This window comes from Bos taurus, chromosome 21 (genome assembly GCF_002263795.3).
Source record: "Bos taurus isolate L1 Dominette 01449 registration number 42190680 breed Hereford chromosome 21, ARS-UCD2.0, whole genome shotgun sequence".
Lineage (NCBI taxonomy): Eukaryota > Metazoa > Chordata > Mammalia > Artiodactyla > Bovidae > Bos > Bos taurus.
In genome coordinates this window covers 22,131,441-22,144,692 of record NC_037348.1, presented here as the reverse complement: position 1 = coordinate 22,144,692, position 13,252 = coordinate 22,131,441, and the positions used below count along the sequence as shown (strand labels likewise).

The window sequence follows — 13,252 nt, the reverse complement described above, 5'->3', positions numbered from 1 at the left end:
TGAAAGAGCTTGATTTAAATTTGGTCTGTTTTTCTTGTATTATCTCTGTGTGTGGTTTTGGTATCAGAGTAATAAAGGCCTCATAGAATGAATTGAGTAGTGTTCCATCCTCTTTTATGTTTTAGAAAAGTTTGTAAAGGATCAGTGTTAGTTCTTTAAACATTTGGTAGAATTCACCAGTGAAGTCATATGGTCCTGAATTTTTGGTTTGGTTTTATTTTTGTAGGATATGTTTTGATTTTTTTTTTTAAACTGATTTTTATCTCTATATTTGGTATAGATCTGTTCAGATTTTCTTCAAGTAAAATGCCTCTTTTTCCTTCACTTTGCCTTTAGGGAATTCCATTATGCATATATCTTCCCTTCACTCAAATCTGCTGAATCCCTCTAGTAAATATTTCAGTCATTGTATTTTTCAACTCCATAATTTAATCTGTTTCTTTAATATATTTATGTGTGTGTGCGTGTGTTTGTGATATTCTCTATTTGGTGAGGCATCGTTCTCATTTCCTTTCGTTATTGGAACATACTTTAGATTGCTGACTTAGGTTTTTGTCTACTATGCTGTCTGCTTTATTTTTTTTTCTCTCTGGACTGTGCTGTCTTGTTTTTTTACATATCTTGTAATTTTTGGCTGAAAGTTAGACATTTTAATAATATAATAGAGAAGGTTTGGAAATCAGATCCTACCCCTCCTTGGGCTTTATTGCCAGTTCATTTCTGTTGCTGTTTGCCTAGTGCTTTTCAGTCCTTTCAAGTCTGTATTCTTTGTCATGCGTGTCCACCGAAGTCTCTGCTTGGCTAGCTAGTGGTCAGCTAACGATTAGACAGAAATTCCCTTGAATGCCTAGAACCAGCAACGCTTCCAGCCTTTGCTGAGGGGCTTTGTGTGTTGGGGCCTGCCTTCAGCATTCAGCTAGGCAGTTCACAATTTTCCTTTAACCTTCACTTCATGCTTGCCCAGAGCCTCAGGGTCAGCCAGTGTCAGAGCTTACAGTCTTATCAGGTCTTTTTTGAGCATGTGCAAAGCCTACACATGCACTGTCATCGTCTAGATCCCCATCCCAGGAATTTGTCAGAGCTTTTCAAAGCTGTCCCTGGACATCTCATTCTCTAGCTTTTCCTTTGGAGTTTTTTTTTTTTTTTTTTCTGTGCACTGAAGCTTGTGGGATCTTAGTTCCCCGATCAGGGATTGAACTCCAGGAATTGAACTCTCCCTTGGCAGTGAGAGCATGGAGTCTTAACCACTGGACCGTTGGGGAAGTCCGTGCTTTTAAGCTCTTCTGTTAGCCTATTTTTGCCTAAGTGTTTATCCACTGCCTCAAACATCTCTGATGTGAAGCAGTTACTACCTCTTACTGTTTTAGATGGATACTCCAGAAAGGCTGTTTGCACTGGGCACGCTCTGAGTCAGGTCAAATAAAGAGAACCTAGCTGTGGTCTTCCAGGGAACTCCCTAATGTGTCAACTAATGCCAGTTCTCTGGGAATAGATAGATCTGAAGGAGGAAGGTGTGTACGGGGTGGGAGCCAAGTGGGTGGGCAGAGCACAAAAAGGGAATAAAGCCATTTAAAGCGCCACAAACCTCACTCTCTTACAGAGAGTCACCTGTTCTTGATAAACTCTCTCTGACTGCTGGAAACCTTTGGTTAATTTCTGGAGTTTTAAAAAAGTTAATTCTGATGATTTTTGCCAGTGTTTTTGTTGCTTTTATGTAGAAGGGATATTCGGAGGTCCTGCCTCCACTGTTTTCACCAAGTCACTTCTCTCTTCATTTAAATTTAGTGCCTTGGGAATACTTGCTAAAAGTAGATTACTGGTCATTGGGTTAGTATTGTTCGAATGCCAAGGCATGGTATTAGTGACGCCTAAAGCTCAGCTTCTGTGTACAGCAGTGCCAAATCAAATCTCAGAGATAGAGTTTTGAGTGAAGTAGAAAAGAATAGCTTTATTACTTGGCTGGGCAAAGTGGGACACAGCAAACTCCTGCCTTGAAAAGCTACATGTCCCCACTTGGGGAAGACAGTAAGAAGTTTTATAGACTGATGGATGGGTAGCGAGGTAAGGAAGAGTCAGCGTCATCAACCTTTAGATCCAATTAGTCTGGGGTCTACATGCTTGTGGGCAGAATACCAAACTCAGGGAAGGTCACAGAGGCTGAATGAAAGCTGTTTCCTGTAATCAAAGAAATGGGAGACAGAAAGACCTTGTGCCCAGGAACCCCACAGGGCCCTGCCTCAGTGTCATTAGGGGTTCTCAAGGAACTCATAATTGTAAATATGAATATGTTTAAGTCTTCTACTACCCACCGCACAGTCTGTGTGTACACAGGCATGCATACATGCGTGTAGCTGAAAACCAGCAGGTGTGCACTGACACGGCTGGACCAGTTGTTGGAATATTGGATACTTTTGTTTGGTACACTGCTCCTGTCCCAAACCTCCCAAGTGTGTGGCACCCCCAGTTCTAGCTCTTTCCCTGAGCATTTACTGTGAGCAACTAGAAGATCGATACCTAAACCATCAAGGCTCCATTTTGATTGGTCAGCAATTGTGTTAATGAATGTTTTATAGATTCATGTATGTGTGTTTCATGTGTATATGGTATGTATGATGCTTTAATGTATATCTATATGTATATATAGCATGGTTAATGTACGTGATGAGTGCTAAGATATTACATTTATATTACACATGTATGTGTCTACACATTTATGAATATTTTAGAAATCATGACACATGCATCCATGCCACATAAAACAAGAGAGACTTTTAAGGAGGTTTTAAGGGGTGAGAAGTGCCCTTTGTGGGCTTCCCTGGTAGCTCATCTGGTGAAGAATCCGGATCAGGAAGATCTGCTGGAGAAGGGATAGGCTACCCACTCCAGTAATCTTGGGCTTCCCTGGAGGCTCAGACAGTAAAGAATTCACCTGCAATGTGGGAGACCTGGGTTCAATCCCTGAGTTGGAAAGATCCCCTGGAGAAGGGACTCTACCCTCTCCAGTATTTTTGCCTGGAGAATTCCGTGGAAAGAGACTTTCACAGTACCCTTTGCAAATGTCTGTGCTTTCCATATATATACATACGTATGGTAACTGTTCTTTCTTTTGTCTGTCTTCCCTTTCCTTTCCCTGTATCTTGTGGCTTCTCCACCTCTTTTACCTCCAATCACCACCCACTCCTTGGATTCTTATTTCTGATCCCTGGCTCTTTACCTCTTCTAAAATGCAGTGTGCTTCACAGTGTAGTCAGAGATGTCAGGGGATGTTATTTCGGTATATTTTATATGGCATTTTCACATTAAATCTGTTTCATCTTAATATCCTCCACAATATCTCATCAGGTTTTTAACTCTCTAGAGTGGTTTGAGTTAATCCTTAGGGCAAACTCTCACAGAAGGATGTTGAGTTTTGTCATCTGATTTGATCTAATTGGAGCAGTGAGGTCCTCTTCTTGCCTTACACTGGGATGATGATGTATGTCATCTGTCTTGCCTCCTTCAGTCAGAGGAAGGATGTTTCAATCTCATTTCCCCCGACCCACCTGAGACACGGATCCAGTCTTTTTTTTTTCCTTTCACACCACAGCTCTGTCACTTGTTTCTTAGGAATGTATGAAATGTGTGTATGTATGAAAATGCTTGTTTTATTCCTCCTGCTTTAGTCTGCATGGGACAAAGATGACAGAACTCTGGATGGTCAGAATTTCTTTTTCTTAATACTTATTTATTTATTCAGCTGCACCAGGTCTTTGCTGCGGCACAGGGGACCTTCGATCTTCGTCTTTGATCTTAGTTGCAGCATGTGAGGTGTAGTTCCCTGACCAGGAGCTGATTGAACCTAGGCCCCCTGCATTGGGAGCATGCAATCTTAGCCCCTAGACCAGCAGGGAAATCCCCTGGATGGTCAGAATTCTTGATAAGCTGCACCTTTCTCCAGATGCAAGGAAGGCTGAGCCAAACCTCCCAGCTTTGCTTACAGGAGATTCTGTGCAGAGATAGCTCATGTATGATTAGCCTATAAGTGAACCTCTAAATGACCTGATTCTGTGGAAGCACCCATTTTTAGGGTGCAAGGATGTTTACGCCACTTCTCTCAGAGACTGTACCTTCAGCAGTCTAGCTCATGACTTGTCAGTATAAGTTGTCACTGACTCAGTATATTATCTCATATTGAAACTATTACTTAGCATTGCCAGTATTTATTCACAGGACTCTTGAGAGTTGTGTATGGCCATTTTCTATTTTGAGTAACAGAAACTGACCAGTGGTAGAGAACGGCTGAGTTCTGCAGCTGTTAGGCAACTTGCTCTTGTGTTCTGTTTATTGGAGTCCTTTTTTCCTTTACTGAGACTGTGAGCTTCTTACATTGGGACAGTGCCTATGATTGTAAGCCCAGCACTTAACATAATTTAAAGTGGTCTTTCTTTCTAAAACTTTGCATTTGAGCGAAATCTTTACTTTGGATTTCAGGTGGCTTCCTTTGGCCTCACCCTGTCACCAAGGCACTTTGTGGGGATTTGTGACTTCTTGGCTTGGCTGAGTGAAATATTGTGTCTCTCCCCAATAACACAGGAGGAAAGCCAAGCCTCCTCTAAGATTTTGTAGTTTCTTCAACTACTGGGTGTGCTGAAGACAGTGAAACTTCCCATTTTTTCCCAAAGCCAAGACCTTGCTTCATCTGACAACACAGTTAAAGTAACTGACCCCAACCGTCTCCTTGGTGCTTTGGCAAACTATATTTATATCAAGCAGTCTAAAAGGATTTTTTGAGCTACTATTTATCCCAGCTGCTATTAGCTCAAGCCTCAGGAGTAGTTACTCTTGGTAGGTCTGCCAAGGTTGTCTCAAACACAACTCTCCCAGCCTGGTCACTTTGAAACCCGAGGTGCCTTGCCTAAAAGGAGAAAAAGACTCCATTTCTGTCTCACCCTTGTCCCTAGTATTCAACTCAAACTACACTGTGGGCTGGAGAAACTCTTGTTGGCCACGATGAGTAAACTAATCACCATTTATTATGTTTCTGTGTGAAGATGTGTCTCTAAGTTTGCAACAACTGATTTAACTTCCAAGTTTTAGAATCTAAGCTGATGATAAGCTTAAATTCCCCATAGTGACTCCTATCTTTGCAATAGTCTTGATAGTCTTAAAAATAGTGGTCGTAGAGAATGTATTGTTGTTGTTTAGTTGGTAAGTCATGTCTGACTCTTTGCAACCACATGGACTGTAGCCCACCAGGCTCCTCTGTCCATGGGATTTCCTAGGCAAGAATACTGGAGTGGGGTGCCATTTCCTTCTCCAGGGGATATTCTTGGATCAGGGATCGAACCTGTGTTTCCTGAATCGGCAGGAGGATTCTTTACCACTGAGCCACCAGGGAAGCCCGAAAAATACGTAGAGAATATTTACTCCCTCTGAATATTGCTGGCAAAGAAGGGTTTTTTAAAAAATGTACTGCGTATTCATATGCATGCCGTGGTCCTTGTCAGTGTTTAAGTCCCTGGGTCTCTTCCCAGTTTGGACCTTTTGCCCCTTCTAGCTGCTCTCATCCTCCTGAATGACTGGAATTTCTCTTCCTATGTCCATCGCTTACATTTGAGGTATTTCTCGTGTAACCCTTTTACCAGTTTTTGATGCTGGCTTCTTCCAGTTGATTATTCCACATGTCTTGTATATTTGAAACCTCTTCCTCCGTTTCTCATTAAGTGTCAGAAGCCACCATCATGGCATGTACCCTGATTTCATGCCTCTAATACTGTTTTGCTCTTAATGGTTTATAGGAAACCCAGGATGAGTCAGCTGTGTTATGGTTGGATGAAATTCAAGGTGGAATCTGGCAGTCCAACAAAGACACCCAAGAAGCACAGAGGTGTATGTATCGGTTTGTTTTATTTCTGTTCTGATTAAGTGGGGAGTGGCAAGGTGTTCCATAGCTCAGTACTCAGCTTGACCAAGATAAAGGGCTGGGGATTCTCTGATTGCCTAGTGGTTAGGATTTGGCGCTTTCACCGCGGAGGCCCAGGCTCTATCCCTGAACGGGGAACTATCCCACTGGCCCGGTGGTATGGCCAAAATTAAAAAAAAAAAAGATAGTTGTAGGGGGAACAGTATGCTAGTACGCAAATCTAGATGCTTTCTAAACTATTTCAGTAACAGTTCTCTCCTGGGGTAGTTGCCTTAGGAATCTTTGCCATCAATGAAGCAGTGGAGAAAGGCGATGTTGGCAAAACACTCAGCGCCCTTCGTTCCCCGGACGTCGGCTTGTATGGCGTCATCCCCGAATGTGGTGAAACTTACCAGAGTGACCTTGCTGAAGCCAAGAAGAAAAAACTGGCAGCAGGTGAGTTATGGGTAAATCAGTCTGTGTCAGTAAGTAAGAGCTTAGAAATGTCATGGAACAGAGGAAGAGGAAAGGGCCAAGCTATAGGGAAAGGCACTGTATACAGTATGGGGCTTACTGCACAAGGAGATAATATTCTCGTGTTTAAAAGTAACTCTTTTTTCCCCTTGAGTATGGCTAATGTTAACAAGGTCAATTTTCTGAAAATGTTTCTTTCATAGGATATAGTTCTGATTACCTAAGCTTATAAGATACTTAAAAGTAGTTCATCTGCAGAAAGGGGGGAATAAAGATAATATATTTTATCCCATTTTATGCCTCCCTCCCTTTTTTTTTTTGAAAATCAACTAGAGAGACTGAATGGTTGCAAGTCTTTTATGAGAATAATTTTCTGACACACATGGTCTTACTCCAGTGTAGGCTTTGAAAGGAACAGAGGTAGACGAGGTCAGTTTGCCCACATGGACTTCATAGGGGTTTTCTTTTTATAGTGTGGACATGAATGAGCTAAATGAGACGTTACAGAGCCATAATTTAAGAGGCACTTAGGACCCCTGTTTACCCTCACAGATCCGAGGGGCAGGTTTTGGGAACGGTCTCCATTTAGGTTGTTCAGCCTGATCAGAGTGATCCTATAGGATTAGACATGTGGCTGTGGGGAGTGTGGCTCTGAGTTGCTCTGATCTTTCCTTTATTTCATGTCAGGAGATAACAACAGCAAGTGGGTGAAGCACTGGGTGAAAGGTGGATATCATTATTACCACAATCTGGAGACCCAGGAGGGAGGATGGGACGAGCCCTCAGACTTTGTGCAGAATTCCATGCAACTTTCTCGGGAGGAGATCCAGGTAGGTCACATTCCTTCACAAAAGAAGAAGCTGAGAGACAGTACCTGTAGTTTAGAGGTTAGAGGTTATACTACTTAGGAAGAACAAGGGTGTGTGGTCAGAAGCCCTAGACTAAAAGTAAGGGTACAGGAAAGATCCTGCTGTACAGCACAGGGAACTCTGCTCAATGTGATGTGGCAGCCTGGATGGGAGGGGAGTTTGGGGAGAATGGATGCATGTGTATGTATGGCTGAGTCACTTTGCCGTTCACCTGAAACTGTCACAACATTGTTAATTGGCTATAGTCCAATATAAAATAAAAAGGGTTTAAAAATAAATAATAAATTTTAAAAAATAAAATTAAGGCTATATAACTAATTTGGAATAATTTTTTTCTAGTACAAGTCCTTCAGATCTAAATTAGTAGAATATCTGGATTATACAGATAAATTGTGTGCTTTTTTTTTGTTTTTTAAGAAAACTTGGATAGTCCAGCAAAAAAGAAAAATGAAAAGTTGTTCTGACACCTCATTAAATACAACTACTCTTAATCTTTCCCAATTTACATATTTAATCTCTTTTCTGACTGTCCTACAAACTCCAAACTTTACTTATTAGAATATAGCCTGCACTTTCACATAAAGTTAGCATTTTTTTATCGCAGCTTTCAAAGCACATCTTTACCATTCCCTATGTCTTTGCTGATGCTGTTCATTCTTTTTAGAATTTCTTCATTCATTTGACACTTTCTGAACACCTCCTATCTTCCTACATGTACCAGATATTCTTCTGCGCATTAGAGGTATAATCATAAACAAAACAAAGTCCCTGCTGTGAGATGTCCCTCCCCTGCCATCTACATCTGTCAAAATTCTGGCTGTCCAGGCACACCCATCTCAAGAGTCACCTCTTGTGTGTAACATAGATCAGTGCTCTCCAGAACTTCACATGTGTGTGTGAATCACCTGGGGATCCTAGTGACGTGAAGACTGACTCTGTGGGTCTGACATGAGGCCTGAAATTCTACATTTCTGACCAGCTCCCAGGTGATACTGGTGCTGCTGGTTCAAGGATATAGTTTTAAATACCACCTACAGACATAATCATGTCTCCCTTGTCTTTGAAAAAAAAAAAAAAGACAAAAATTTTAATCCTCTAGAGCTCTCCTGATTCAGTCTTGCCTGTAGGTTCATACTCTGTTCTTACTAAATGCCTTTAAGTTTGTCCGTCCTTCATGAATTCATTTTCCATTACCATTCACGTCTTAGCTCATGGCTATCCAGCTCTTACTTTAGTAAACCTCCTGCTTTAGAATGCATCAGTGGCCTTTTAATTGCCAAGTTCAGCGAGGAGCTGTGCTCTCATCATAGGTGGCCTCTCAGTGTGTTCACTTCTTTAAACCCTCGACTCTTTCGGCTTCTCCAGTGCTCTTCTCTTCTGGTTCTACTTCCGAGTGTCCCTTCTTAACCTCCCTCTCCTTTCGTTTCCTCTGACTCCACTTGTGTTATATTTGGGTTCCATCAGCCCCCTTCTTTTCCTCTATAGTCTTCCTCAGTCATCTCATTCAAGCCGGTAGCCCCAACTTTTGCCTGTGTGCTTGCAAAGCTCAGTCTTGGTCCTTCAGACTCGCTGCCTGCCACCTCCTCACCACCAGGTGTGCCTTTGCGTCTGCAGTCTAGAAGTCCAGCAGACACCTCAGCACAGTTTGACAGGAACATCAGGGCTGGAATAGTACATAAGGGTGTATTTTTTTTTCCCTCACATAAAGTAATTCTGGAGTTGAGCATCCAGGGAAGGTGTGGTGGCTCCACAGTCAGGTCTGTCCCAAGGTCCTCTGTCTTCCTGCTCTGCCATTCTCAAGGTCACCTTGTCCTCCAGAAGGAAGGCAGGCAGGCAGTAGGAAGACGGGGAGGAGAGCAGACAGGCCTGTTGCCAGCTGTCTGTCTCTCTTAAAGAGCTTTCCTTCCCAAAGATCTTACCAAGCTGCTCTGCTTGCATCCCATGGACTGTCCCTAGGTCATACAGTCTTTTTGTTTCTGTTTATTTGGGTTTTTTTTTTTTTTGGCTGCACTGCATGTCATGTGGGATCTTAATTCCCTGACCAGGGACCAAACCCATCCCCCTGCAGTGGAAGCACAGAATCCTAACCATGGGACTACCAGGGAGGTCCTCATGTAGTCTTTTAACTGTACACATTGTGGCCCGGAGGCGGGGGAAATAGCTCTGACATCAAAGATAAGAAGGGACTATGGCTATCAGGTGGGTTTGCAGGTGTTCTCAGTAACCATTCTCAGCACTCCTGCCCTCACCCAGCGTGATCCAGGGCTGCTGTCACTTGGATCATATGCCACCAGGATTCTAATTCACCCGCTCACGCTAATCTATCAGCTACTCAACTAACCATGCTGCTTTTCTAAAAACACATCTGATGGTTTTATTCCTCTTTGAAGGTTTGCTGGTTCTCCGGAGCTGGTAGTAACAGTCCAAACATACTAGGCTGCTTCTCCAGACCGTCTGTAGTCTGTCCACTCCCCCACAGGGCCCTCCTCTGTGGCGTTCCAGGTGCTCCAGGCCTTGGTGGCACCTGTCTCTCTGTCTTCTTGTCAGTATGACCCCAGATCAGCAAGCACATTTCCTGGGATGGTCAGCATTAGGTAGGTGAGTGAGTAAAGGAAATGATATGAGGTCAAAGAAGGTCACATTTTTTACTCTTTACCAGGGGATGTGAGGGCAACTTGGCCTTGAAAAATAGACCTGAAGTCTTCATTCCTGTTTCTTGGCTAAAGGTCTAGCATAGGGACTTCCCTGGTGGCTCAGTGGTAAAGAACCCACTTGCCAATGCAGGAGGCATGGTTTTGATCCCTGGTCCAGGAAGATCCCACATGCCATGAGGTCACTAAGCCTGTGCACTGCAACTATAGCCTTGGCAAGCTGTGAGCGTTAGTGTGTGCACTGCAGATGACACCATGTTAAAACTCTGTATGTGTATGTCTTCTCACATGACTGATGTGTTTTCAGAGTTCCATCTCTGGGGTAACGGCTGCGTATAACCGGGAACAGCTTTGGCTGGCCAACGAAGGCTTGATCACCAAGCTTCAGGCTTGCTGCCGGGGGTACTTAGTCCGACAGGAGTTCCGATCCAGGATGAATTTCCTGAAGAAACAGATCCCGGCCATCACCTGCATTCAGGTATTTCAGAGCCTTCTATGTGCAGACAGCAAGGGGGCTTCCAGAGGAAGACTGATGAACAGTCAGCACCTACAGTCGAGTGTCTGAGTGTATGATGAACAGTCAGCACCTGCAGTTGAGTGTCTGAGTGGGAACAGTACCTACAGTCTAGTGTCTGAGTGTGATGAACAGTCATCACCTGTAGTCGAGTGTCTGGGTGTAATGAACAGCCAGCACCTACAGTCGAGTGTCTGAGTGTGATGAATAGTCAGCACCTACAGTCAAGTGTCTGGGTGTGATGAATAGTCAGAGCCTATAGTCAAGTGTCTGGGTGTGATGGACAGTCAGAATCTACAGTCAAGTGTCTGGGTGTGATGCACAGTCAGAGCCTACAGTCGAGTGTCTGGGTGTGATGAACAGTCAGTGTCTATGATCGACTGTCTGAGTGGGATTTTGGCTTCTGACCATCCCTTTCTCTACTGCCACATAATCAGCGTGTGCTTAATGGTATTCAGTGGCATTTGTCCAGCTCAGTGGCAGTTCTTCTCGGCACCTCACCGTCTCCTAAGACTATTCCTTTACGTGAGATTTGAATATGGAGAGAAGCAACTCTGATTTTGCTTCAGTGATAGGGAAGCTCGGAAAGAATTCTGGGTTAGGAGTTACGACTCCAGCACTGTCAGGTGGTGGCGAGCCTCTTCTCTGAGTTTGTGTCCTCCTCTGTAAATGCAGATGCTAATGTTTATCTTACCTTCCTCACCAATTGGTTGTGAGGAGCCAGTGTCAGCATCTGTGTGGATGCCCTTTGAAAAGTGCCCAGCGCTGTGCTCACCTCCAACAGGTGGAAGTTGGCCAGGTGCTCTCCTGATGGAGGTGCAGCCCAGTCTCTCCTTCCCCTATCACAGGTGGGCGTGGTCCTTTTTAAAGCTGTATCACGAATTGGTCTTGGGGGAGATTTTTTTAACTTCCTATGACCCTTGGGAAATGATGCATATTCTGTAACATTTGGATTTCAGTCTCAGTGGAGAGGATACAAGCAGAAGAAGGCATACCAAGACCGCTTGGCTTACCTGCGCTCCCACAAAGATGAAGTTATAAAGGTACGTATCCCGGGCGGGGTTTCTCGTCAGCATGGCACGCGAGCGTGACATGTGTGGAGATGAAGGGCTCTTCTCATTTCTGGGACCCCCTCTCCTTCTCCACAGATCCAGTCTCTGGCAAGGATGCACCAAGCTAGAAAGCGCTATAGAGAACGCCTGCAGTATTTCCGAGATCATGTGAGTACCCCTGGGAGAGAAGCACCCATAGAATCGATTTTGCTGTGTTTGCAGTGGACAGATGAATTGAGAAATATCTTCTTTTGTGTCCCTTAGATAAATGACATTATCAAAATCCAGGCTTTTATCCGGGCAAACAAAGCTCGTGATGACTACAAGACTCTCAGTGAGTAACTGTGGCTCAGCAGAGAAGAGTTGAGGCAGTGGCTGAGAGCCATCGGGTTCTGGGTATTCTCCACGGATCTCTTTTCTTGTCCTGCAGGCAAGGCTTGGGGGGCAGGGTGCTGCTTGTGACTGAAGCTCCTTTGCTAACCCAGGGCTTGGTGTCTTGCTGCTTGCTGTATCTGCCTTCCACATAACAACACAGCAATAGCATGACCAGGAAGATTGCACTTGGTGGTTGTCTCTGCACATCTCAAAAATAAACGAATGTCTTACGTGTGAATAGAGCTGCTTTTGTTTTCTTTTTAAAATATAAGACAATGCTGATGCTTTCCAAGACACAGAACTTCTTCTGAATGCCATTCCTCATCTGACACATGCTTTCTCTCTGTCAGTCAACGCCGAGGATCCGCCTATGATTGTGGTCCGGAAATTCGTCCACCTGCTCGACCAAAGCGACCAGGATTTTCAGGAGGAGCTCGATCTTATGAAGATGCGGGAAGAGGTTATTACCCTTATCCGTTCTAACCAGCAGCTGGAGAATGACCTCAATCTCATGGATATCAAAATCGGACTGCTGGTGAAAAATAAAATTACACTGCAGGTATGGTCCAGTGCCAGCCAGGGCCTTGGAGCACTGTCCTGCTTGACACGTCTGCCTCCCCCCCTTTATGCCTTACAGGGCTGGCTTTCTTCTCAGTGAATGCTGTACGTTTTCTTTTATGTTATATAAGAAATGAAATTATTTGATCATATAGCTTTACACAGAGAAGTCTTATCCATCCAGTGGCTAAGACTGTGCTTGCAGTGCAGTGGGCCGGGATTCCATCCCGGGTCAGGGAAGTAGATCCCACATGGCACAACTACAAGTCTGCTTGCCACAGCTAAGACCTGGGCAGCCAAATAAGTATTTTTTAAAAATAGAAAAGCATAGATAAAAATCATCCCATAATTCTACTGCTCTAACAATCATTTTGTATCCTACATTTTTATTTAATATAGAGGATAAGATACATTTTATATGATATCATCACAAATATTTTTAATGGCAGTGTAATAGTTGATCAGGAAGTAGTCTGAGTCACATCTTTTTCCAGACTGTTTGGCATTTTCAACTTTTTTATTACAGAATAATACTGCAGTTAATGTTTCAGTGTTTGTAGCTTTTATTGTATATAAGACTTTGTAAGGTAGACTCCTAGAAGCTGGTTTCCTGAATCAATGGACATTTTTAGGATTAGGTTCTTTATAAGTAGATTTGAGTAGGAATAGATTTGATTGATACTGAAAATAGGATTCAATGTAGTGATTCCAAGGGCTTACCAGGTGTCTTAGTGGTAAAGAATCAGCCTGCCAAGCAGGAGATGGGAGTTCGATTCCTGGGTTGGGAAGATCCCCTGGAGGAGGGCGTGTCAACCCAGTCCAGTATTCTTGCCTGGAGAATCCCATGGACAGAGGAGCCTGGTGGGCTGCAGTCCATG

At 43.6% G+C, this 13,252-nt stretch overlaps 1 protein-coding gene across 1 annotated transcript in view; it reads left to right on the top strand.

The window, feature by feature from the left end:
• IQGAP1 (IQ motif containing GTPase activating protein 1) overlaps positions 1-13,252 on the top strand; it is a 107,078-nt gene that overhangs the window by 69,475 nt on the left and 24,351 nt on the right. Inside the window, exons 16-23 of the mRNA XM_024982325.2 lie at positions 5,778-5,868; positions 6,170-6,337; positions 7,043-7,185; positions 10,183-10,353; positions 11,349-11,432; positions 11,538-11,609; positions 11,706-11,775; positions 12,167-12,375. Of these exons, the coding sequence (XP_024838093.1) occupies positions 5,778-5,868; positions 6,170-6,337; positions 7,043-7,185; positions 10,183-10,353; positions 11,349-11,432; positions 11,538-11,609; positions 11,706-11,775; positions 12,167-12,375 (1,008 nt within the window). The remainder of the gene's footprint in view (positions 1-5,777; positions 5,869-6,169; positions 6,338-7,042; positions 7,186-10,182; positions 10,354-11,348; positions 11,433-11,537; positions 11,610-11,705; positions 11,776-12,166; positions 12,376-13,252) is intronic.